The 26,005-nt window shown below is 59.4% G+C and overlaps 1 protein-coding gene and 1 long non-coding RNA gene across 5 annotated transcripts in view; one reads left to right on the plus strand and one right to left on the minus strand.

The window, feature by feature from the left end:
- Nucleotides 1-405: 405 nt before the first annotated feature.
- ATP6V1C2 (ATPase H+ transporting V1 subunit C2) overlaps nt 406-26,005 on the minus strand; it is a 42,632-nt gene continuing 17,032 nt past the window's right edge. The window contains exons 4-15 of one of the 3 annotated variants that reach the window (XM_054701386.1): nt 20,827-20,912; nt 20,052-20,081; nt 15,984-16,078; nt 12,206-12,297; nt 10,372-10,470; nt 9,847-9,915; nt 8,655-8,747; nt 8,449-8,542; nt 5,993-6,130; nt 5,061-5,158; nt 861-993; nt 406-660 (exon numbers count right to left, since the gene is read on the minus strand). In XM_054701386.1, coding sequence (XP_054557361.1) covers nt 571-660; nt 861-993; nt 5,061-5,158; nt 5,993-6,130; nt 8,449-8,542; nt 8,655-8,747; nt 9,847-9,915; nt 10,372-10,470; nt 12,206-12,297; nt 15,984-16,078; nt 20,052-20,081; nt 20,827-20,912 — 1,117 coding nt within the window. In that variant the 3' untranslated portion in view covers nt 406-570. The remainder of the gene's footprint in view (nt 661-860; nt 994-5,060; nt 5,159-5,992; nt 6,131-8,448; nt 8,543-8,654; nt 8,748-9,846; nt 9,916-10,371; nt 10,471-12,205; nt 12,298-15,983; nt 16,079-20,051; nt 20,082-20,826; nt 20,913-26,005) is intronic. The other 2 variants (XM_054701387.1, XM_037528527.1) reach the window with 2 other exon arrangements.
- Nucleotides 17,529-24,599, plus strand: LOC119259556 (uncharacterized). Of its 2 annotated transcripts, none has more exons than XR_008554187.1 (3): nt 17,529-19,734; nt 20,097-20,498; nt 23,537-24,599. It is a non-coding gene; the product is annotated as an uncharacterized LOC119259556 (long non-coding RNA). The 2 variants fall into 2 exon arrangements; XR_005128495.2 differs by lacking the exon at nt 23,537-24,599 and adding an exon at nt 20,840-21,375.

Genomic DNA, 26,005 nt, shown 5'->3' on the forward strand with positions numbered 1-26,005 from the left:
GCCAGTAAGTTAATATTACAAAGGGATGACCCGATGTCTTTCCTCCCCCGGAACTCGTGACTCAAGACGCGTGCGGTGCCTCCCCCAGCACAGCCATGCGGGTCCTGCAAGGCCAGCTCCTCTGAGTGAGGTGTGGAGCCCGTTTATGTTGGGGGGAGAGGAGATGAAGAGGTGGTCAGTTGAGAAGAGCATTTCCTGCCCAGCATCCTGTCTCGGGCCATCGCCAGGGACTTAGCAAACACAGCTGGTCAGTCGTCAGCGCGAGGTTTTGATGTTGTTGTTAAGCCCTTACAGAATGTCCATGAAATAAAGCAGCAGATCACCAATTTATAGGCGGTCCCCATTTATGTGAAGGCCCAGAGAAATGAGGTTTGAATTATGTTAGAATCTGAGTGAAGAGCCAATTCAAAGGAGTGAGCATTTATTGTAACTTAAAAAAAATAAATACAACTGTCACTAACTCTTGTGAGCAGCTTCTCTGAAAATCTACACTCTGTAGGACAAACTGTTCTCCAGCTCTGGAAGGAGCCCCTGTGGGCGCTGAGTAGGAGGCTGCGCGTCCCTCACCCTTCAGTCCAGGAGGTTGAGGTCGATGTGGAAGTAGACATAAGGGTAGTACTCGTGGTTGTTGAGTTGTATCCCAGGGATCTCCACCGACGCCTGCAGGAGGAAAGCGGCAGCGGTCTAAGGGCCTAGCTGAGTCCAGTTTGATCTGTTTTTGAGGACTCTCCAGGCACTGTCCCCCACCCCCACCCATGGCTGTTACACTAGTCAGTCTTGCACAGCAGGCTGGTGAGTACCCTGCTCCCATGGGGAGGCCGGCGGGGCCAGGGAGACGCAGCCCTGACTGATATACGTACGTCCAGGATGCTCGCAGCAGCTACCTCGTCCAGGTGTCTGAAGACCGAGTCCAGAACGTCTCTCAAGCGCTTGGTCGATGACTTCTTGTGAGGCTGCAGGAGCACCGCCTGGAAGTTCACTGGGAGCCCGTACCTTCTCGGACAGAATGCATGAGTTACTCCAAGCGCACATGAACTAGGCAGGAAAGAAAGTTCTAGCAGCAATAAGCTGTCAGAAGAGCTTAAGAAGGTACAACCCAGTTGAGTAAAACGTCTGGGGTCAGGGAAGAGACTGATCACTACATCTTTCTGGGTAGAAAATCTCTGCAACACGTGGGCCCACTTGATAGCAGGTGTTGGTAGCAAGTCGCGATCAGCCCCGGTGTGGTGCGGTGGTGAATGCTTACGCTGAGTGGAGGCAACTAACGGGGCTGAGTGTTTGACAGCAAAACATTTGTCTCCAACCTGGCTCAGCCCAATCGTCCACTGAAAGAACAGCAAAAAGAATGTTTTTCAAGCTTATGAATTGTTTTTGCTGACTTTCTGAGTGGACAGGTGATTTCTGGACTCAGGCTGAGACGCCTGGAAGGCCTGCGGCGGCACGGCCGTGGTGGTGTCCGGCCGACTCAGAAATACCTCGTGCCATTTGCGGCAACATGGATGGTGCTAGAAGGGATTACTCCAGAACACTACGTACCAGGTGGTTTCACTTACATATGGAGCCTAGGGAAAGCAAAGGATCAAAGACAAAAGCATCCTTGAAAGCTGACCACAGATCTGAGGCACTCGGGAGAGTGGGGGACGCGGTGGCGAGGGAGAGGGAGGTGGAGGGCTGGGGGTACTTTGGTGCTGGGAAAACTAGGGTGATGGCATCTGAGGGGAGAAAATCCCATCTTGTGAAAAGATTTTTTTTTTTTTTGAATGAATGAATGAATGAACGGAACATCAAAAATAAAAGTGTCAAGAATCTCCCTGGGGCCTCCCCTGGTGGCGCAGGCGGTTGAGCGCAGTGCTATGAAGCTGCCCACAGCCTCTGCAGCGCCAGTTTGATCCCGGCCGGCTGGCGAGGGTCCCACATGGCGTGCAGACCTCTCCTGACTCTCCCGCTGCTCCCTCGGCAGTGTGTTTCATCAGTCAGCTGTATTTGTGAACAGCAGACCCGTGATTTGTGACTGTCAGGGATTTTTGGTTAACTTCACCACCAGCGAGCAGGTGCCCGTGGCTAATACTTCTGCCTCCTCACTGGAAACGTGGCGGTAGCCCCTCAACAGACGTCACGCCAAGGAGCCATGACTCAGTCTCCGCCCCCCAGTCCATGTCCATAAATCCTGCCCACTCCTAGACTTTGCCTTGGAACAAAGTATCCACTCAAATACTTCAGTGTCTCCTACTTGATCTGCGAAGGCTGCAGTAAATGTGCCAGGAGGCAGCCGGGCCTGGCTGTCACTGCCCAAGCATGAGCCCGCCCGGTCAGGCTCCGGAAGCTTGGGTGAGCAGGTGACATCAGTGAACAAGATCCCAGCTGAGGACCCCCACCCGACCACGGAGCTTTACTTCCCCAAGGCAAGTACCACAGAGGCCAGAGGGGCTGTGGTGTGTCAACACCAACGTGTTGACTGGCACATTGGTGTGTGGGCCGACCCAGGTGACACCCCGTACCTTTGCTCCCATCTTTCGTTCCCTAAGGTCTGCTGTTGCCCATGTTCCAGGAGGAGTTGGGAGTGTCCCCAGGAGGCCTCCCCTCCTGGGAGCCGCCCACGCGCCCTCCTGCTATGCCCCTCCGGTGCCTGTCACCATCTCGCCCATTCACAAAAAGCCTCAGCTCCCTGTGGCTCATTCCAAATCCGAGAGCACTCCAAGTCCCATGGCGTCAGCCCCTGCATCCGGCTTCTCCACCCACGGCCTCCCATGGCCTGGTCCCGGGACACCTGATGCCTTCACATGCCTCTCCCCACTGCTGCTCTGCCCGGCTGCTTACATGTCGGGGTTCCCTGAGGTAGCCCTCTAATCTTCCCCCGGGTCAACTCATGCATAGTCATCACTGTGCGCTCCGTAAGGAACAGGGGGTGCTCAGGCTCTCTTTGCCGCCTGCAGCCAGCCTCTCGGGCCTCCACTCCCCGCTAGGTCTTCGCCCCCCGCTAGGTCTCATTGCCCACACGTGGTAACGTGTTACCACACAGCGCTTGGGAGCGTGAGCCCGGGGCACGCGCACCTGACTGGGCACCCGCGCGAGCAGCCGAGCGCACGGGGTGTGCGTACGTAAGCACGGACACCTGGGCCCAGAAGCCAGGGATAAAAGGAGAGACGGGTCGGGGGCTCACTGCTGCCTCCCTGCCTGCTGGGCTGCCCGTGAGTCCAGTCCCCTGATTCAGCATCAAGGGCCCGTTAGGGACACCAAAGGCTCCAGAATTCTCTTTTCCTCTGCCGGAGTCGGCAACGAAGCTGCCAGGCCTCGGAAGGCTGCTCAACAAGCCCCTCAAGTCCCCTCCCCGCCAAGACCTCCCCCCGACTCCAAGCCCATTAGCCGCCCAGACAGCGGACCACACCACAGCCCCGCGAATCACCCAGCGCTGCTAGAAATTGCTCCTGTTTCTCTCCTGGGGGGCTGAGCCCTTCGTGCACCCCCAAGATTAGTAATTTCTCAACTTTGCTTCTATTCAATCTACAAACATTAGAATCTACTCTCCCCCCACCCCCACCCCCAACTCTGAGCTACAGCCCCAGCCATGGGGCCAGGCAGGGAGCAAGGAAGAGAAGGCAGAGCCCCAAGTGCTCCCCTGGGGTGGGGGGGGCGGGAAGCAGGTGACCTTTACCTGCCTGCGCAAGTGAGCCTGCTCGTCACCACCATCTCCTCAGACAGGGCCTCCCCACGGATAGAATAGGAAAAAGCCACCAGGAAGGACCCCCAGCTCTCGCCTCCGCAGGAGACCGCAGTGCCGGGGGAGCAGGAGCAGGAGCAGGGCGTGAGGGAGCAGCGTCCCGCCGGGGACACGCAGAGCCTTGAAGTCGGAGGCCGGGACTGTCCCGGCGGGGCTGGGGAGGCGCTGCACTTCCCGCACAATGTATCTCTGCACTTTTTTTTTTTTTTTACAGAGTTCTACTATACTCACTAAACAAAAAATGGCGAGTTTTTGAAAAGTGATTCTTGCATTTACTTTCAGGGGAAATAGTTTCATGGCACTTGAGTGAGACACCAGGGCACCCTCCTCCACCTCTCCAGGCCACGGCCTCCGGTGGGAAGCCAGGGACAGGCCGCCGGTGTTGGCGGAGCCAGGCTGGCCTGGGGCCGTCCCTGCTCCAGGCGGTTGGGGCTTTGCAGGTTAGCTTGAGCACACCTCGCCCCAAGGCCGCCATCCCAGCCATCACCAGCCGGAGCGGGTGCCAGGGCCAGGCCTGCTCTGTGCCGGGCAGAACGCTGGCAGCCAGCGGAGGACAGGCTGGAGGCTGAGAACCAGCGAGAGCCGGGCAAGCCAGGCGCAGACACGGGAGGGGGGGCGAAGGCGGGGTAGGGCGTGAGGATGCGGGAGCAGAGGCCGCCAGGCAACCCTGAGGTTTGGGGCCTGGTAATGGCAGGACAGGACGCTGGTCTGAACGGGAAGCCGGGGAGGGGCCGGGGGTGCCTGCGTCAGGCAAAGAGCAGCACCTGGGGGCTCAGGAGGGGTGGGGGTGGAGATGGCTCAGCAGGAAAGGGATGGGGAGAGCCCCACGAGGGCTAGCTGCACAGGAGCCTGCGGTCAGAGCCAGCCACGGCAGGGGCAGCTTCCAGAAGGGGGAGCTGGTACCCAAGAGTTCAGCCTTGGCCTGAAAGCAATTCAATGTCCTGTTTGACTCATTTTCCCAAGAAGAGAGTAAACAGCCCACACCTGCTTGAACTAAGTGCTTCTCTCCCTTGAAATGGGGTCGTGCTTTAAGGCAGTGGCACCTTAAGCTCTCAGTGTTAAAGCCAGAGGATTTTACCTTTATTTCCACCCCCCCTTTTTTTTTTTTTTAAAAAAAAGGCAAAATAAGATTTGTTGGTGTCAGTTCAGTTGGGCTTTAGCACGGCTGCAGGGTGAGCCAGGAAATGGCCGCACATTGCTGAGAGTCTGGGGGCAGAGGTGGGGGGAAGAGAAGATGCCAAGGAGGCTGGAGAGGCTGGGATGGGGAAGGCAGGAGCCCGGGCACCCCCAGAGCTGGCTCCCACTGCAGGACATTCAGGGTTGGGCCACCCCCTCTACGCACCTGAGCACGGACTCCACAAACACCCTCAGCGCCTTGATGTGGATCCAGGCGATAAAGGCTTCGCTGAAGTTCACCTTGAGCCAGTGCAGCAGGGGGCCCTGCAGAGACGGGAGAGGCAGTGACCCCTCCAGGCCGCTGTCCCCAACACCAGGACAAAAGGGACTTGGGTTTGGACAGTGCAAGCCCTGCGCTGAGACGCCCAGGAGCCAGCAGAAGCAGCGAGCTGCTGGCCAGGGCTGGCGGAGTCCAGGCCACACCCTCCAGGGTGCCTGGGCCCTGGAAACGCAGCAGGCCCGCACCCGGCACATGCGTGGGCAGCAGGGGGCTGGGCAGCCCCTGACCTCAGGGTGTCCTGCAGCAGGCAGCTGGCCGGCTTCCATCTGACCCTGTCGCCCAGGAGCCACCTTCTGGAAGGCTCTGCTCTTGGTCCTGGCATCAGGGCCAGTCGCCACCACCAGGGGGCTCCTCACAGCCCCAGCCCCGCGGCCACCAGCCCTCAGGGCCTCCGCAGCCGGCACTCTCGCTGGGGGGGCCCGTCCTAGGGGGAGCTCGGCGCCTTGTCTCCAAGTCCCCGCCTGATACCTCCAACTGCCCACCAAGGTCAGGGGTGGGTCCAGCCAGGGCAGCCGGGGGAGGAGCGCCCAGCTGCCCGACCGCCCAGCAGGGCCTGCCCTTCCGTCACCAGCTCCAGCCACCTCCCGGCAGGGCAGACACACCCTGGCCACCAAGCACGGTCCTGCTGGGTGGGTGGGTGGGGGGCAGCTCCAGAGGCACCCCGAAGAGTAGGAGGAAGGCATGATTCTGGGCCCCTCGAATTTAAGCCTCCAAAGCCACATTCGATCACAGAAAATGCAGGGATTCGGCTTCTCAGAAGACGCCTGAGTGGGCGAGGACATGCGAGCCAGGGAACCCCGGGCTCGGGGGTTGCTTACCTCACCCTCGCCCTCACTGTCTCTCCCTCGGTCGGTCTGCCCCGCAGCAGGCCTAGTGGGGTTACCTAGCGGGGTTACCTTAACCTTGTGGTCCGGGAAGGAGGATGATCCCTTTTTAAGAGCAACACAGGAAGTTTGCTAAAGGCACAGAAATCACTTATTAATCATTCAGCAAACACGCGTCACAAACAAACAATTCTCGGGGGCCTGTGCGGGTGTGCCGGGCGCCCCGTGGGCCCGTGGGAGCGGGGCTCAAGCCCCTGGGGGGCAGCCGCTTGCCGGGAGAGGGGTCGGAGCCTCCATCCCTGCCCCCCTCTGCAGCCCGGGTCGGGGACCGCAGCTCTGGGAGGCGGCGGGGGGGGGGGGGAAGGGGGGGCCGCTGGCTGCCTGGCTCCCGCAGTGTCGCCACCAAGGCGCGCCCAGCAGGCTCCGTGCACAACGGCGTCCGGTGCCGGGGGACGTGCGCCCCGTGCCACCTTTCTCTGTGGGCAGCCGGGCAGCCCCAGGCTCTGCTCTCAAAGCAGCTGATGCCCGCAGCCAGCCCCCCGCACCCCCCGCCCCACCTGGGTTGACAAGTAACAAAAGAGGCCAGATGGCGGTCAGCGGGGTGAACCCGTACCCTGAAATGAGTGTTAAACCATACGCACCCCAATCCAAAACAGTCTAAATGCTGACCACGCCCACCTCCAAACAGGCTATGGGGGTGGGGGGGTCTCAAAAAGCAGAGCAGGACCACCCCCGCCCCCATCCCCCACGCCCCTCCACCCTGGGGCACAGCGGGGGCCTCGCAAGGCACTGGGGCATTTGCTAGTGTCTCCTTCGGGCTCCACTTCCCTCAGAGACCCGGCAGGGCTCCCCGGGGCCCCCTGGGGTGCGGAAATCTACACCAAAAGCGCCAGCAGACACCCGAGGCCAAGGCCGGGAGGCGGGCGGGCTCCTGTGTCACCTTGGCGCTCAGGGCTGGCAGGGCTGGGAGCGGGAGGTGGGTGCCAAAGTCCCCACTGGCGCCCCGGCTCGGGCAGGCCCCGCTGGACCTCAAGCGAGCGGCGCGGACGGGAGCGGGAGCGGGGGGCTGGCTAGAGGCCTCCGTCCCGGGGTCGGGGTTTCGGGGAAGCTGGGGCTGGAAGGAAAGCCTTTGGATAACATCTCTGTTGGTGAACCCCTTTCTGCCCAGGATTGGGGGGCAGCACTCTGAGGCTCAGGCCCCGGCCCAGCCCATCGTCTCCTGCAGGGGGACGCGCCTGCGCCTTGGCCCAGCGGGTTTCGTGTCTGAGGAGCGTGTTCACTCACACGCACGTCCACACACGCATGCGGGTTTGTGTGGGGGTGGGGGATGACTCCCCCCGCTTTTACATGATCAGTGTCCATGTCCTCCTCAAAAGGGGACAGGACTGTCCAGCGGGGGCAGCAGGAACCCCATCTGGGGGCCCCAAGGCTGGGTGACTCGTCTGGAGCTCTTGTGAAAAGGCCGTTGACCCAGAGGTCAAGCTCGACGTGCAGAACCCCCGGCTGATGTCGAAGAATGGGGACCGGGGTGGGGGGGCGGTGTAAACACTCAGCCACGGGGCACTCCTGGCCCTTCCCCCAAGCACACACTCACAGCTTTATGTCTACACCGACTTTCCTGCAAGAGGCCTGCAGAACATTCTGCTCATTCTTCCCGTGCACTCCACCGCCAGGCTGAGCCGGCAGGTGCTCCCGAACCTCCCCCGTGGGGATGGGGACAGGGGCTGGAGACATTTCACCCGCCGGGCCCCTCCCGCCCAGCCCCTGGCTCGGCCCCACACACCCATGTCACACAGCGGCCGGGGCTTTGCAAAGGCTACACTGTCCACACTTCAAGCGTGTGAGTCTGTCTGCTCCCTCTGTCTGCTCCCTCCACGCTGCGCTGCCCTCCCAGGTGAGGAGCTTTGAGTGGCCATTGCCGGAAATCTCCAGCCTAAGCACCTGCTCTTGGTTAGAGGAGCGGGGAGGTAAACACAGGTGCTGGTGGCTGAGGGGGTCATCTCAGCCTGCAAATCACACCACCAAGGACAGCAGGTGACTGTCGCCCCGTTCTCTGAGGGCTGGCCAACACGTGTCACCACATGTCCCCGCCTGGAGCCGCGCCTATCTGGCTGGACCTGGGGGATTAGGCGGGTCCTGATCTCCAGGGAAAGGCTGATTAACTGCTCAGAGCCCGCAGCCCCCCCACCCCGCTCCTCTGCAGGTCAGCCCGGAGGCCCTTCCTGGGAGGGTGCGACCCCGGCAGGGGCACCCGGCTCATGTCCTCCGTCCACGTGACCTGGGCTCACCTGCCCCAGACCCTGCTCTGGCAGTCCCAGAGGGGGGTGCACCCCGGGGAGGGGGGATGGTCGGGGCGGAGAGGTGGAGACTTGGGGTACTTCTGCCCCAGGCTTTGGTGGGGACCGAGGGGACCCAAGGCCCCTCAGGAAAGGCCTGTGTCTGATACTCACATACTGTTGCTTCTTATCAGACAGCAACCTGGTCATCTCCTCCCTTTCTCTTTTAATTTCTTTCTCATCATAATAAAATTCACGGACAGTGAACCTTGAAGCAAGCAAACGCAAGGCTCTTATTAAGAAGCTTCTGGTTTGAGCAAAGGCCCACGGGTGCAGGCAAAGCCCGAGAGGCCCGAGAGGCCCGCCAGGCCGGCCCTTACTTGTTCTCTTTGGCTTTGGATTTGAAGTCATCGATCACTTTTCGAAACAGAGTCACGGTGAAGAGGCCGCCCTCGCCGTCCTCAACAATCAATCTGTTGGAGAAGCGTCTGCTCACCGCACTGGCCACTGGGCCCCGCACTGGAGCTCGGCTGGGGGTGGGCTGTCCCCTCTCTTGGGAGGTGGGTCAGGCAGGGGGGAGCCTGTCACCCTTGGCCGGTGGCCCATGGGCTGGGGAAGGCCTGCCTGTGCCCCCCCCCACTCCAGACTGAGGCCTCAGGGGCCCCCAGGGGGCTAGTGGGGGATCCCAGGGTCCGCCTGCACAGAGATCTGAGCTTTGCTTTACAAGCTCTGCTTGTAACGTGCCCGACAGAGCAAGCTGCCTGTCTCTCTTCCCTGCGATGCCGCAGCGCCTCCGGCCCTGACATTCAATGGCTGTCATGCAGGACGGGGTTCTGGGTGGTGGGCATCAGCCCCCAATGTCCAGTTCGCGTCTAGTGTCACAGTGTCCGGTTGGATACAGCCTCCCAGGCACGCCTCAGCGTTGCTCCACGGGGCTGCGACCCCCACATGAGGGTCTCTGAGTCCCACGGGCTGGAAGACCCGATAATGGGAGCCCTTGGGCCCACAGGCATGCCTGGGTCACCTTCTTGTATCTCAGAGCCACCCCAGAGGGGCCAAGCCAGGCTCCCGTGACTTTTCAGAGTCATCCCTGCAGCCTCTCAGCTGCCCTTGACACGGCTGACAGGGGCCCCAGGGGTCTGGCCTGAGGGGAAGCTGCCTGTGGGGGCCCCTCACTGGCATGGAAAGCCAGCACTGAGCAGCCGCCTGTGCACCCTTGTCCTCTGCTGCAGAGGGGACCCAGCAGCCATACACTGCGATGTCCTCCCTGGGGGCAGCTGCTCAGGCCAGGCCCTTGCTTGACCCTCAGCAAAGGCCTATGGGGCATGCACTGAGGGGACCTCTGCGTGTGGCAGCCCGGGAGGGCGTCCCGGAGGAGGCAGTGGGGTCTGAAAGCTGAAGGGAGTGGGCATGTGGTGGGTGGGGCTGCAAAGGCACTCCAGGCCCAAGGTTGGGGGCACAGGTGTGGAGGGCTGAAGGCCATGCACCCTTAGACGTGTTCGGTGGTCGGATGCCCCCCACACCCTACCTCCTTCCCCCAGGGAGCCTGGGCCCAGGCTGGGCCTCACTCACTTGGTCGACCGCGGGACCACCATGTCCGAGAGGGACTCGTAGGTTTTCTGCCATTGCACGTAGCTCTGTCTGCGGGAAGACAGAACTGCTGGTGATTTTTGCAGAATAGGCTGTGGGGTATCATGAGTGCCTAGGAGCCTGGGCACCCCTTTTTCTGAGGGACTAGGTGGGCAGGGCAGGGAACAGAGAGAACCCCACATCCTCTGCAGTCCTGCCCTCTGGGAATCCCACCCGGCCCCATCCCAGCCCCACCTCCTGTGGGGACTCCAGGTACCCCCAAAGGGCCTGTGTGAAAAGTTCAGCCACCGGTTGGGAGCTTTCTGCTCCTGCCTGTGCGCCCTGGCGAGCCCCTGACCGCCCGGCCTTGGACAGTCAGGGCCCACTGGAGAGGAGACGCGGCGCCTGGCACATCGCGGCTACTGGGGAAGCTCCTGGCCTCCGCTGTCGCCCCACACCCACATCCTGCCCTGCAACCGTCCAGGACCCAGATGCAGGCCGGGGGCTCCTCCTGCCTGGCGCACGCACTTGGGAACGATGACCAGCAGCGTGACCAGGTACTCGGAATCCAGCACGAAGTCTTCTTTGCTTACAATGTCACTCAGCGTCCGCGTGAAGAGGTTCCCCCTGAATCGGGGTGGGACAAGCAGGGGAGGGGAGTGAGCAGCGAGCAGAGGCCTGGGCGGGCGGGGCCCCTGCATGCATGCCCACTCGCACATGCACAGATGCAGCGCGCGGGCCCTGGGACAGGAGGCTGGGTTCCCCTGCGGAGAGGGCCCCAGGGCTGAGCGCGGGCTCCGCTCTGCGTCTGGAAGCCAAACCTCTGTGCTGGCAGGGCCGCAAGCACTGTCACCCGCCACCGCAGGGGCTGCTGAATTCAACACCTCTGTCACCTACGCTGCCCTGTGCAAGCCCCCCGCTGCTGGGGGGGCCACGGGAGGCAGGGAGCTTGGGTTACTCAAGTGTCGACACAGTGGCAGGCCAGCTGGGCCTGTCCCTGCCGAGCACCCGAGGGAGCTCCGTTTCACCTGACACCCCGTACAGGTCGGGCAGCTGGGGCCTGGCCTGGAATAACTCTCTACAGGCCCAGCGAAGCCCGGTCCTTATCAAGGTCATGGTATTTTAAGCACAAAGATCAAGGCCACTGTATTAGCAAATGGGGCAGGGCAGAGCCACCGAGACCCTGCGCAGCGTCAGCCCACGGGCCAGTCAGCAGGTGCCCACACAGCACTGTCCAGCCCTTGGCCGGGGCCCGAGCCTTAGACACTGCTGTCTGGAGGCCCTGCTGCCTGCCCAGGCCGCCTGTGCTGCCCTTGCCAAAGACTGCACGCCTGTGCCGGGCAGCCGCGGCGCTCACACACTGACTGACGTGGCTGTCTGCCCCGCCCGTGCCCAGCACAAAGCAGACGTCCCTTAAATGTTTGTTGATTGAGTCGTGAGCTCTCCATGCGCAGAAGTCCTATTTTATTCTGGTCGGTGTCTCGGGGCCTGAGAGTATGGCAGGTGCTTGGTAAACTCGCTAAGTGATGCTCAATAGGCGCTGGCTAAGAGCAGGAGGTAGAAGCCGCCACCCTCTCCGCGCGCCCCCTCCCGCTCAGCGCCTGTTTGCGCTACTGGGGAGCAGTGTGTGGACGTCGTCAGCTGCGAGCTGCAGAGGCCGGGCCAGAAGTTTGCTCAAACCTAAACAACTCTTCGGAGTCCACAAGTTGGTGGCACCACGAGTGGACGGTCCAGCCGGCGAATGGCCACTGGCCCCGTGGTCAGTGCCACGGCTGGTCTCTACCACAGTCGCCGTCAGGACGCCCTGCCCAGCTCCCATCCTCACGCCCCCGTAGGGCCAGAGGCGAGACTCAGCTGACGCCCGACTCACTGGGATAACGTCAGACGGATGCATCGCCAAGGTGCATCCGTCCTCCTGCCTGGCGTGGTCCACCAACAGACCCCTGACCATGGCGCGCTCGCCCCCTCCCTGCAGCCCCGCCAGACCACCAAGCTCACGCTTCTCTCCGCCTCCCCCCTTCTTGGCGCCCTGCGAGTGGCCGGATCAGCCTTCTGCTCCCTCTCCCACGCGGTCCTGAGGGGCGAGCCCGGGGCACCGAGCCCCTGAGCCCGTCCCTCTGCCTCTCCGAGAGGGGCCTTGACAAAGCTTCCACCAGGGAAGGAACTTGGGGGGCACCCCAGGTGTCCTCAAGGGCAGGGAGCGGCTGGAAGAGGGAGGGAAGGGGCGAGGAGCGCGAGGGCCGGGGCTGCGATTCCTCTCTGGGCGCGGGGAAGCGGCGCCACCAAGCCCAGCCGGCCCGGGCTCCTGGCTGCCTCTGCGGGAGCCGGGGCGTGAGCTGCGGAGCCGCGGGCAGACACTCACATGGACCGCTTCTCCAGGTTCTCCAGGTTTGTCTTCAGAGTGTTGTAAGCAGCCGTGCGGGACTTCACGTCGGTCTCGATCTGTGCCAGTTGCTGTTTGGAAAAGCCCAGGAGTTTAAAGAGTTGGTCAAACTTCTCGAACATGACCACAAATGGCTCCCAGCTCAGGAACATACTATTTGCCGAGTGCAGGGCGGGGCACGGGCAGAACCTTCTCGCATGGTCAAGGTGTTCACAGTGCCTCAAGCGCCCTCAGCTCTGCTGGACACCAGCTCAGGCTCACCCCCACCCTGGCCTCTCTAGGGACCCCCCAAGGGCTCAGGCAGCCAGCAGAGGTCTCTAGGCTCAGCTGGGCGGCAGCTGCCGTCCGTTCTGCACAGACAACCCAGCTCCTTCAGACCGGAGGCCCGTCATGGGTCTGGCTTAAGGAGACCCCAGGGGGCACGACCAGAACCCCCTCCTGTGTGGAGCAGGGTTGGGATGTAGTGGACAGAGGGGAGAGGGGGTGGCCTGGACCCAGAGCCCAGCCAGGTCTCCTGCTTTCCAGATGCTGGCCCCTGGGGCCTGTCCAGCCAGGTGCTCGCCTCCTCCCCAAGGGCTGGCAAGAGTGAAAGAAAAGTGCCCACTGGACCCCAATCCAAGGGGAGCCCTCAAAACAGCCACGGTGCAGCCCCCGAGCAGCTGTTCTGAGGTCGCAGAAAGCGGAAAGCTCAGTGCACGGGGCCTCCGACCCCCTGGGAGCGCGTGCGCGTGCACGGCCGTGGACACGAGCGAGATCAGCCGTCCCCACTGACCACCATGGACGGGTTCTCGGAGCTCTGACCGCAAGCGAAACGACGACAAACAACCTTGAGTAAGGTCATTCAGGTCAGCGTTGGCTGGGATGGTTTTGTTGCCACCAGTGTCACGACGAAACTTGAGGCTGGCTCAAGGAGTGGCTGTGGACGCACACCTGCGACACCGGAGCTGCGGGGCTGCCCAGGCAGCTGAGAAAGGGCCCCTCACCACCCCCACCCCCGCCATGCTCACAGACCCCGAGGTGCTCCCCACCGCCGTGGGAGCCCTGAGCCCCAGACCTCAGCACGGCTGCCGAGACCCGACCGGTCATGTCAAGACCCAGTGTATTTAAAAAAGGGTAATCTAGGCTTTGAACAATTCTGGGTTTCAATGTATACATTTTCATGCAGCTGGAAAGATCCACTTTAAATTTTAAATGTGGGTCACCTTTAGGGGGGTTGGACGGAAGGCAGTGGGGTGACGTCACAGGAGGCCTTTACCGCTTTTATCTTACATTTGACATGTATGTCTTTTTAAAAGATGGAACTTCCTTATGATAAAAATTTCTTACTTTCAAATGCTTATAGATTCACAGGAAATTGCAAAAAGAGATCCCATGTCTGGTTCCGCACGGGCAATATCTTACTATCAAAACCGGAAAATTGACACAGACACAATCCACAGATCTTGATTCTTACGCGTTCTAAGGGGAGCGGGGAGCCAACCAAACAAAAATACCCTGCAGCCTCTCCAGGATTTGTTTCTTATTTTTCTGATTGCACGAGTGAATAAAAAAACTACAAAGGAACGTTTGGAGACCAGTAAGTGTGGGAGGAACTCGGGCCTTCGAACCAGGCAGGCCGGGGCTGAAGGCCTGTGTGGCCCATATCGGCTCCTGAACCTCTCTGAGCTCAGCACCTCGCAATCACCCTGTGCTGCCCCGCGGAGCAGCCACTCAGGGGGCGAGTTCTGTGCTCCCCAGCCTGGGCTGCACGAGGCAGGGGTCACCTCTGGGTTTGGCCAAGCGGACAGCACCGGGCAGCACTCGGAGATACCAGCTCAGCAGGACCAAACTCACCCGGCCTGGCTCCTTCAGGCAGGTGGCTGGCGCGGCCCTGCGGAGGCAGGCATGCCAGGCAGAAGCCTCGAGGGCCCCTGGAACTAGCTCTCCCTGAAGTGCTGGGGATGTTCTGGCTGCAGAGGCCGGTGGCGACCGCTCCAGGGGGCGGGCGTGGGGCAGATGCCCACCTTGGCAGGCAGGTGCATGGTGAGGAGTGAACCTGCCTGCTACCCTGGTTACCTTGGGGGTTTTCTTGAAACTGGAGCCTGGCCCAGACTGGCACGGCATGGCTGGCCCCTGGCCAGGTAAGGATGCCACGCTGAGTGCCTGCAGAGAGTGGGCCAAGCCCTCCTCCCGCCCTGCATTTCAGGGACACAGGTGGGCTAAGTTATCAGCTATTGGCAGGGAACAGGCCCTGACCCTGACTGTCCACACCCGGCTCCTCCTTGGCTGTGGCTCTCCATAGGGGGCTTTCTGGGCTGGTGTCTTTGGTATCAGACTCACACCTCCCTGTGGGAGCGGGCACTGAGCCAGAACTGAGGATGGGGCTCCTGGTGCAGGACAGGTAAGGGGGCCAAGAACCACAGCCTCTCCCCAATGGCCTCCAAGACTGGCGCCCTGGGGTGGCACTGGCCCGGAGCTGCCTGGGTTGGCGGCACCCACACATAGCACATGCCCAGGGCAGGCCCTCCCCACCGTGGGCCTGGAGCCTCCCCCTGCCAGATCCTCCATCTGAAATCGAAGGAAGGGCTTCCTCCCGCAAAGAGGTGACTACAAAGCAAGAGCCCCAGAGGGTCCAGGCCCACTATGAAAATAGGGGCCACCTCCCCCTCCCTGCTGTCCTGCGAAGTCCCTCTGTGTCCCCAGGTTTTGTCTGTGACTACTGTCCCCCATCAGCTGGTGCCTGGATGTGCTTCAGGGGGTGTGGCGCCCCAGGACTGGTGAGCACTGTCTGCTTGGCCTCAGAACAGCACTGACAGGCCAGCCTGGCCTCCCCAGGCTTCATGCGGGGCAGGACACCACATCCCCACAGATGGCAGCGAGTTCCAGGCTGGGGGCTACAGCGCACAACGCCCTCCCGGAAGTCACACCTAGCACAGGTGCTCCGTCCCCCCCACCGCAGGGCCCTCCAGGATCACTGCCCAATTGTCCCAGGTGGGGCTGGGACCTCTGTGATGTAAGCCGTGCCCGAGGGGCCACACCCAGATTCCAGAGCCTTCATGCCCCACCTGTTTCCAGGGACCAGCCAGGCACCCGCCTGCTGTCAGATGGGAGGCCGCGTGGGGATGGGGCCCAGCGGCCCATCTCCACTGACCCGCCCAGACACACCTGGGTGGCTCAGCTGGCTGCGCAGACAACAGGAAGGCTTTGTTCCTGGCTTGGCTGAGATGTTTCCAGCCACCCTGGCCAGCGCGGCCACAGCAAATCCAGAACTTGGTGGATAGCGACGGGAAGGGGTCAGGCCGCTACACTTCACATCAGTTTGTGTCAAGGAGACACCCCCCTAGGGTGCAGGGTCAGGGTCTTAGGAGTTGCTGGGGTGAAGCTGCTTCTCCACCAGCACTTTTAAGAAGCACGAGGGGAGCAGAGTGGACAGGACAGGTCTGAGGTCAGACCCCCAGAGGCTTGACTACCGGGGCGTGTCCGGTGAGATCAGGCACCTCGCCAGGGAAGGGCTGGAGAGGAGTCTGGGAGGGCAGTGGTTGCCTTCCCATTTTAGGACTGCCCTGAAACCCAGAGGTCTCTGACCTCATCCACGGTGTGGAGGCCTCACCTCAGAAGCCCACCAGGCCTGGTCAGACCCACTGGAGGCAAAAGGTGGCGGGGGGGGGGGCTCAGCTTCCAAATGCCCCCTAGAAAGATCCACCTCGCCTGGTCAGATGCCCCTGGTCATCATCCTCCAGGCGAAGCACCACTGCCCCAGACAAGGACTTTCTCTTACCTTTGCCAGAGTATCCACCACACTGGCCAGCGGCTGCTTGGCAGGGTATTTGGCCATGTTCCATTCAAAGTGGGTCACAAAGGACGGTAAGTCAACTGGAAGGAAACAAACAGTCCAGCAGGTGAGCGGGTTCGCCCACCGGGGAGACAAGGCCGCCGCCCAAATAGAGCATCCCCGCGTGCACCAGGGAAGCCACCAGAGAGCGGCGCAGCGCGGCCGGAAAGCCAGGTTTCCCTGAGGAGGCAAGACCCGAGCCAGCGACCGACCGGCAGCAGCACCCAAGCCCCTCCGAAAACACAGCAACAGCCCAGGGACACAGTGACGGTCACACTGCGCCCCCAACCTCGCTCTGGCTGCGCCCCCCCGAGAGCGTGTCCAGGAGAATCCACTTTCTCGCAGGTGGAAGACCAGCCGGAGAAATTCCGAGGGCCTGACGCTGTTCCCGGTCTCATCCAGTGCACCCCCAAAACCACATAGCCCGTGGCCGGTCGTGGGGGCCACCCATACAAAATGAGCCATCTTCCTGCCTGCTGCAGAAAGCAGGACCCCGAGCTGTTTTAAAGGCATTTTAACACTCACCAGCCCTGGAGTTGGCAGCTGTGTGGGGGGAGGGAGAACAGGGAGCCAGGAGGACCGAAGCCCTGGGGCGGGGAGGCGCAGGCGGACTCGGTGGGACACGGGACCGTTACCACAGAGGACCTGGCCTCCAGGTTGGTGACTGGTGGTGGGAAGGATGCTCACTAAGCCGAGCAGCCAGGGAGGCAGCAGAGGAGGAGGCGGGCTCAGCTTGGGACAGGCTGAGTGTGCAAGGTGCACACGGCCAAGTCCCCAAGAAGCAGCAGATGGGGGCGAAATGGGGCTCGGAGGTGGAGGTGGAAGGGCCCTGGAAGGCGGGAAGGAGGAAGCGCCTGAAGCTGAGGCCGCTGAGGCCGCTGGTGCTGCCGTTAACGACCTAGGCCAGGACACGTGAGGCATTTACTCCTCAGCCTCATTAGGTGCCATCATCTGCAGGAGGACATGCCGGCACAGAGCGCCTTATGTCACCGCCACCATAAAACAGGACCACAAGCTCCTAGGAGGCTGCCGCCGCCTCCCTCCTCGCCCCACCTCCCGGGCACAGTTGCGCAGCAGCTGCTGCTGTGGGAGAAAGAGCTGGCATGTCCCTGGCTCCCTCTGCAGGAACCACATGCCAGGGTGACCTGACCGTCGGGTTCCAGGGATGGTGGAATGGACAGGAGCGCCCCTTAAGCACAAGGGGCCTGACCCCACAGGGCCAGCGTCCTGCAGAGAAGACACACTGGGGAGCTTGTCTCCCGCAGGACAGGCGCTGGGCGCTCACGGCCAGAGGCAGCCATTGACGAGCCGCCAGAGAGCTCTCACCAGAAGCCAACCCGCCAGGCCCGTGGCGTCGGCCTCCAGCCTCCAGAGCCTCAGGCCTGTGGTTTCAGCTCCCGGCCTGTGGTTTTCATATGGCAGCCCACACAGGCAGGTTTGGGGGTTAGTTTGTCATTAATGTGGTATTGCCACACTATGGGAGGGAAATGTCTCTGCAGGGAGAATCCAGTTCTGGAAGTTGCTGAACTAATTTGTGTGCATGACAGCACGGGCGCCGTCAGAGGCGGAACAGGGAGATGGTCACTGACTCCCTACTGGACCTGGGGGCACAGTGCCCCCTAAGCTGAGACACCCACTCCCTCCCACCCTCACTGCTTGTCCTTTAACACCAGGTCAGAGATCAACTCCTGGAAACTGCCCGCATGTCCTCACCCTGCTGGCCCGAGCCAGCGTTGCGCGCCTGGCCCCTGCACCAAAGCTGCTGCTTTCCAACTCCTGGCGGGCGATGGCCGTCTCGGCACTCCCAGGGGCTGCACCCACAGAGCAAAGCGGCGCTCCTCACTCAAATCTCCCCAGTAACCTGGTGACGAACCAACCCCTGGCACTCTGGGTTGCCCAGAAGAGGTACATTTCAGATCAAGCTCTCATCTGCAAGCATTCGCAGCAATTCCCAGGTCTTTATGGCCGTCAGAGCAGAGAGAATGGGTTCCCCATCCTACTAAAAGCTACAATGTTTTCTCTTAGTCTTTTTGAAGACTCCTCTCATCTAGGGGAGGCTGCATCTCCACCGCCGCATAAGGCTCTGACGGTAGGTCCCCAGATAAGAGGGCTGCAGAAGCCTCCGGAAACCTCTAGTGAACGTGACCTCCTCCTGAGCCCTGGCTCCTGCTGAGATGCAGCCCCTTGCCCAAGACAACACGTCTCAGGGCAGCCTGGCCCCTCCATCACCTTAACGAGAACACCTGCCAAGGACGGGCCTTCATCTCAGGCCTACTCCAGCCTCCTGGGGCCTCCCGCCTGCAGCTCTCTGACCTCAAAAACAGCAGGCTCACCTCTTCCCCTGGCCAGAGTCTGCAAAGCCAGGTCTCCTAGGAGCAACACCCGGGCTGACAGCCTATGAGGTCAGACAAGGACCCAGGAAGGTGCCTTCCCCATCAAAACAGCCCGACTGCTCTTGAGCAATAGTGACCTCATCTGAAAACCCAAACAAGGCCTTCCTGGCAGTCAGCAGAGTGAAGGGCCAGTGACTGCACGGTTCGCAGACAGCCTACACAGAGGCCGGCTCCGTGCACACCGAAGGCCCAGGCCAGACCACAGCCGGCTCAGCTTCCACTGCAACTCAACACCCCACGCCTTGCACACTCATGTCTCAGCTAGAGGCAAAGGCACCCAGGCCACACTAAGTGTCTATGAAGGGATTGGCTCCACTGACAGGTAAGAAAACCGTGAGCCCAAGAGCCAACCTGCCAAGGTCTCGGAGTGCCCCATGGAGCAGGCCCAGGTTTGAACCTCCAGGGGCCAGTGCTGCGGGCCCTCTGAAAAACAACCCCCTTAACTCCCTGCAAGGGATGGGATTAAAACCCCACCTGCAGGGGGCAACACTGAGACCCTCCACTTCACCCTCGGTCACTCTTTCCAGGGTGGTCTACAGAGGGGCAAGTCCCTTTCGCAGCAGCATCAGGAAGGTCTGAATCCAGCCAAGTTTAAATGGGTCTCTTGCCGCTGGAATCTTCCAGAACCTTTCCTGCGCTGACACACGCTATGGATGTTCAGGCGCACCTGGGGGCACAGCCCAGGGTCCTTGACTTTGTTTGCAAGGACTGGTGGCAAGAACAAGCCTCAGGAGCCTCTCGTTGCGAGTCGGGAGCCCGGGCTGCGGGAGGCTGGACAGTGAGACACACTGAGCAGCAGCGAGTGTCCTCCTGCCGGACAGAGAAGAGGCTCAGCAACGGCCCGGACGGGACGCCGGGCCACGGCACTGACGACTCGGGGTAACAACGTCCCATTTTAAGTAACACAAATGTTGAGTAGAAAGTCAGCATTTCCATCACTCTCTCAATGGAAGTGATCCTCGTGCCCTAAAGACCCGGTTTTTATGTAGGAAAGTCGCTCTCCCTTGTCAGCCCGAAGAGATGGCTGCTGAGAAGTCAGACCCGCGGCTCAGCTGAGCACAGTGATGTTGGTGTTCGCCTCGGCAAGAAACAGCGTCACGAGCAGACGCGTTGCAAAGCCATCCGGGCAACACGCGGCCTGCAACGATTTGCGCTGGGCCTGGAAGGTCTCCTGGTTTTAACTTCCCCCCAGTTGCTGACACAGATGTCAGGAACGGGGCGTGTGGGCGCGGGGACACCCACGAGGCCCCAGGAGGGAGCCCCAACAAGACGCAGAAAGCTCCTCCCGGCACGGACGCGACCAGGTGCGCGGAACAGCCCCGGGGAGCGGGCAGGGGCGGCAAGCCAGGGGCCCGGAGCAGGCGGGAGGTCGGGGGGGGGGGGGGGGGGAGGTCCGCTGGGAACACGCAGGGCTGCCCGGCCCGGGAGGCATGCAGGGCGGGCGGCGGGGGTGCTGGGCAGAGGGCAAGGCACAGGGGCTGCCGGCCGGGTCGTACGGAGGCGTGACCGAGCTGCATGGTCTCCGCGAGGAGCCCGTCGCAGCCGGGGCACCGGCTCCCTACGAGCAGGCCGGGTCATGCGGCACCACACAGCACACCCTCCCCCCCGCCACGTCACCTACTCTTCAAGCATTTCATTTTTTCCTTCAAACCTGCAACACAATAAGGTGGAGTTACAAGCAGTCATAGCAAAGCCACGCCAGGCGCGGGAGCAGGAACATCTCCGCCGGTCAGTCTCGGACAGCAAACAGCCAGCACACTCGCCGCGGCTCCCGGGAGGGCCTGCGGGGCGTGAGTGAGGCCCCACACTGATGTGACGCGAACCTCGGCGGCCGCCCGGGACGGGGTGCGGGTGCCACTGTCTCCAGATGCGTCATTCTCGTGCCCAAAGTGCCTACGTTTTCACCTTGCACCTCTGAAGTGCACGATTTAATGTGTTCACAAGGGGCCAAAATGGCGAGGGAATCTAAAGGTTGACCCCACCCGCCCCGGGAGACGGACTCCCAGCGCCAGCAGTGAACAAAGCATTTCGGGTCCAACTCTGCCACTGTACCGGGCACAGCCTCAACGTAAGTCTGTGCCGCCCCTCAGCTGGTGGAGCTCCCGGGAGAGCCTGTCGGGGTGGGGGACTCTGTTGGGGAAGGTGGGGGGCCAAACAATCAAGACTGGGTGAGACCTCACTCGACCCATTTTCACACCGGATTTTGTGGAGTTCACCCCCAGGGTAAGATGCTTTAGACATGCGTCGTCAGGGGCTGTTGCGCTAATGGCCTCTGTCCAGCTTGACCAGGGGGCCCGTGGGGGGCCCCGGCCCTCAGCCTCTCCAGGGTGGCTGCAGCTAGGGCCACGGAGGGCTACGGTGAGCCGAGCAGCCAAGTGTGGTAGGTCACGACCTACCTCCGTTGGCCAGGAGGTTCTCCTGCACCTTCTCCTTGGCATCCTCCATCACCTCCACCACGCTGTGCGCCGTTTTCCGGATGAGGCTTTGGGGAAAGGAGAGAGGCCGGTCAGCACAGGAAACGACCCCTCACGCCCTCTGGGGGAAAGGATCGGGCTTCAGCCTCCAAGGAGCAAGCTGGCAGATGGGTGAAGAGGCTGAAAGGTCAAAAGCCCAGAAACCAGTATTTCCACTTCTGGAAAATTATGTTGAGGAAATGGGAGGCAGAATAAAAAGATGATCTTTGCAGCACATGTGCCCACAGTAAAACATCAGAGCCCACTGGAAGTTTCGTCTACAGGGGGTCGCTTAGGTCAGTGATGGCTGTCCAGCTGAGTGAGGGGTCCTCTGGGAGCCACCGAAAATCAGGTTTGTAAAGGATTTCCAGCACTGGGGAACCAGGCAGGTCTCACATGGGGCTAAAACAAGAGACCAAAGTCTGGAGCCTGCAGCTGCATGAATCTTGTTTTCCCTGCTGGGCATAATTCATCTTATAACCCAGTATCCGCTTTATCATTAGAAAAGTTAAAACATTTTAAGTCTCCAGGAAACATCTGGAGACTCGGAAGTGCGAGAAGGCAGAGTGGCCACCAAGGGCTCGGAGGCAGCTGGGCTCATGCAGGCCACGGCTCCACCCATCGCCAAGGAGAGGGTTTGCTTCCAGGTCAGCGCATCAGTCTCGACCTCAGGTCTCTTCTCTGTAGGATGCAGATGAGACCATTTGGGGGGATCATCCTTTCACTGTCACTATGTGGAGAGCCAAGAGCATCCACTTCCAGGGCCGACCACTCAAGCGAGGGCCTCCCTGGTGGCGCAAGGGGTTAAGCACAGCTACAAAGCTGTCCACAGCCTCTGCAGCATGACTTCAATCTCTGGCCAGGCAGCTGACCCACGTGGCGCAGCAGACCTCTCCTGTCTCCCCTGCTGCTCCCCTTGGCAGTGTATTTCAGTCAATCTGCCTGTTCAGCTCCCCACTCTGTCTCTGGTGAATCCTCTCACCCCCTGCATTTCTGGCCTGCACCCCAGTTCTTGCATGCATAAATAAATAAAAATAAACTCTTTTTTTAAAAAGGAGGAAGAAACCACGGTGCTGGGAAATATTCTATTCTCAAATTTTATCTCTTCTTCCTGTTATTGGTAGTTCAAAAAGTCACATTTTTTTTCCATGACCCAAAGGCACCTAAGTATACGATGCAAGTGAGAAAACGGACAGAAACCAAGAATGGGCCGTTTTTCCATTTTTCACTTGTGTGTGGATTTAACGTAAAGCATTAAATGTAATGTAAAGCACTCACACAAGCCAAAACATTTCAGGGAGCAAGCTTGAGCAGTGCAACTTTGTGACGATCATAAACTCGTTAAACTATTCTGGGGAAAACACCTAATAACTCAAACCTGCCACACACACAAAATAAAGTGTGCACATGACACTCTCCTTCCTTCTGGTTTTCCACGCATTGTTATCACAAACATTATTAACTTTAAGTGGCCAGTTGAGACAAACAGCCGGAAGACTCTTCTTCCACCACTGAGCGAGACCCATGTGGCAGATACGGGTGTACAGAGTCACTGATCCTTCCGAGTCTTCTGGGCAGACCATGTGACCTTGCCAGCTCCAGTTTGGTTCCTCTGAGGACACCGCAGTGACCGTCTGCTGCTGGCCACCAACAGGAAAGTGTAGCTGCTGCCTCAGGTTTACTTTTATCACTTTACAATTCATGTTTGTCAGGCTAGCTCTCCCTCGTTCCTTTCATTTATTCATAGCATTTTTTTTTTTTTTTTTTTGCATGTCTGTGTCCTAACTAACTCTGCTCTTGGGCATTTGAATTATTTCCACTTTAATAAGATGCTGCAATGGTACCCAGATTTTGCCCACCTGGTGCAGGTAGGTACAGAATAAGTTGATAAAAGTTAGTACTGGAACAAAAAGTGTAAATATTTATGATTTTAACCAAGAAGGACAAAATAAACTCCAGATATACAGGACTAGCATACACTCCCGCCAACAATGCATGAAAATGTTGCTTCCTTAAGCCCTCAATGATAGTAGCAGTCACAGATCTTTCTCATCTCCGCCAAAGTGGCAGTTGAAAAATCAGGCCTCAGTGTTACTCGAATTTGCACCTCTCTGACCACCAGTGAGACTGGACATCTTTTCACAGACTTGCTGATTCTAGAAATAACTCTTTTCTTCTGAGAAAACTGTATTCAGATCTCTTGCTAGCTTTTCGACTTTCATTTTTTATGAAATGACTGTAAAGGCTCGAGTGTTTCAGAGACTCAGTTTTTGAGATAATGATTTGTAAAACATTTAAAGAAGAAAAGAATGAAGACTTAGAGAGCTTAACGTCCCCAGCCCGGGGAACCACTGTCAGGGCAGAAACTGCTCCCAATCTACAGGACTCCGCAGGTCGACTCTTCAGTGCCAGTGTAAACTACCTGGCACCTTCCTCTAAGACACTCGTCAAAAATTTATATTACCCTAAAGGGAAGATAAATAAATCATATTTTTTATTTTAAAAAGAGCAAAATGCAAAGAGTATGTAATTTTAATCAAGGTTCTGGTAACGATGATGTACCCAACAAAATTTACCAGCCTGTTCACTTAAGATGTGGACATTTCACTGTATGTAAATTGGACCTCATTAAAGAAAACTTTTTTTCCTGCAGCAGATACTATCTTATGTGACCAAAATTAGCATCATCAGTAAGGGGAGAGAGGAACAATGTGTGCTCCTGAGCCGATGCACAAAGAACACGATGTCCCTTCTGTGGGATCCCTGCAAGGGCCAAGCCTGAATCTTGTCATGTGGAAACAGCAGCTGCGTTCAAGTTCAGGAGCATTTGACAAAATAACCAGTCAGTACTCTTCAAAAGTTATAATGTCATGGAATTCAAAGGAAGTTTGAAGAACTGTTCCAGTTTAAATAAATCTAAAGAGACGATCACTGATTGTAAAAACTAGAACAGAAAGCCATCTTAGTATTTATTGTTACCTGAGAAAGTAAGATTTGTTTCATGATAAGGGACACTGTGGATAAACTGGTGACAGACATTTCTCCAAAGACATTCAAATGGCCAAGCACAGGATGTGCTAAGCACTAGTCAGCACCGATGGTGAGGACAGCTGGTAAAATGCTTGGAAGCAATAAATGGCCCATAAACATCAGGGTAAAAGCTCAGCCTCACCTGCTGTGAAATATTTTCACTCACCATCTGGGTGTGTTAAAAAGATTTACAGTTTCAGCACCAGCAAGTAAATAATCAGGGGAATAGAAATGCCAAAGCCCTATTGACACGGGGTGACAACTGGTCCGACTCACTGGAGAGTGTCACAGAATATCATGAGGCATTTTGAACACAGACACTTCGGCCCAGCAATTGAGCTTCTAGGAATCGCTCCTTCCGACAGCCTGGCACCTGGGCACAAAGCCACCCACACAAGGTGTCTGGGACCATCCAGCGCTACCGTCAGGGGACCCGGGCGAGGATCACGAAGCTGTACCCCACGGAGTCCAGAGAAAAAGCCAACAATGTACAGTATCGATCGTTACAGTCATTTTTGTACAAGGCAAAGGCAAAAACATGGAAATGCACGTTTGTCTTATACATTGAAAACTCAAAGATTGGCACTAAATTGTCGGCAGTGGTATCGCTCGGGGAGTGGGATGGCGGAGACGGGAAAGAATGAAGTAACCTGTGGGCATTCACCATAAAGACCAACAATAGGTGAAAAAAGGAAAACTCAAGCGCATGCTGCCGGGCACAGCCTGCTAAGGTTTCTTCCAAATTAACTGCGCTTGACGGTCATCTGGGGTGCCTCCGGGGGAGAGTTAGGGTAAGGGGGAGCGGGCGGAGCAGGGGCATTACCCAGGTGTGAGATGGGGCAGGTATTAGAAGGGGGACCTTCAGGAGCTGGGCAGGCAGAATCTGGACACCTGGAACCTTCAGGGAGAAGAGTCAGGAAAAAGCAGCCCGTGGCCAGGAGTGAAGGAAAATGTCCTTCCACCAGCACCTGGGGGTACCTGGAAGCCCCGCTTATTCTGGCTCTGGGACCTCAGGTTGCTCCAACCCCTGCGGCTGTAGGGACGGGAGCCCTGCGCGGTCTGTCTCCCTCCTTGCCCCTGGGGTCCCAAGCTCATCTGTGCGCCATGCGGACCCCAGAGCTGCGCCAGGCCCGGGTGTGCGGGCGCCCAGGGCAGCAGGCAGGGGTCTGGGAGCCGCCTGGCCCAGGAGGAGGCTGGCACAGATGACCCTGGAGGAGGGGCAGGGCCCCTCCCAGGGCTGCGTCCCCGGGCGCGAGTACAGGTGGGTCTCCCTGAAGGGTGCTGCCACTGCGAACTGTTTCCTCTCCTGAAGAGCACCCCTGAGGCCCCGCTTTCATCAGGGCCTCCGCCCCAGCCGGGAGACCTGTCCCCGCCTGCCCCACGGCCTGCTCTGTGGGAAGGAGCCGTGTCTCCGGCATCCAGATCACCTGTGCAGAGAACGAGGCTCTCCGGTTCTGAAGCGGGGGTGTCACGTGAGTCGACGCAGGGAGGGCTTCCCCTCCCCTGGGTTCTCTGCAAAATTCAGGCCACGCAGGCTGAGGGTGGCCTGGTTCTCAGATCCTGCCTGCCTGGGAGGAGAGGGCTGGCAGGGTGGGGTGGAGGGGGTCTCCCAGGTTCTGAAGCAAGCACCACATGGCCCCATGCGGGGGGCAGAGCTCATCCTCCAAAGCCAGTGTGTGTGACTCCTCGGGACCAGAAGCCCCTCAGACCCAGGGAGGCTGAGACTCCCGCCGCGGCCCTGCGCTGCGTCAGCTTGGCCGGCGGCTCTGCCTCTGAGGCAGCCTCTGTCCACACCAGCCACTCTGCACACGAAGGGCTGAGGGGCTGAGTCCCCTCTCCATGTGGATGACAGAGCCCCACCCCACACCCCCTGCAGGGCTGACTGTCCTGCAGCCACACAGGAGCCCTGAGGGGGCCTGGAAGCAGCCACACTGTTGAGGAGTCTGCTCCCCATTCTGCTCCCCTGTGACTTACTGAGGCCCCGGGCACCTCACCTCTGCTTTCTCCTCAGTCGAGCACCCACACAATCTATGTGGCCTGTGGTGAAGCCTTCAGGAAAATGTGATGAGAGAGCAATTCAGTGGGTTTTTTT

Source organism: Talpa occidentalis, unplaced genomic scaffold (assembly GCF_014898055.3).
Source record: "Talpa occidentalis isolate TD23 unplaced genomic scaffold, MPIMG_talOcc4v2.1 talOcc4.5, whole genome shotgun sequence".
NCBI classification, from domain to species: Eukaryota; Metazoa; Chordata; class Mammalia; order Eulipotyphla; family Talpidae; genus Talpa; species Talpa occidentalis.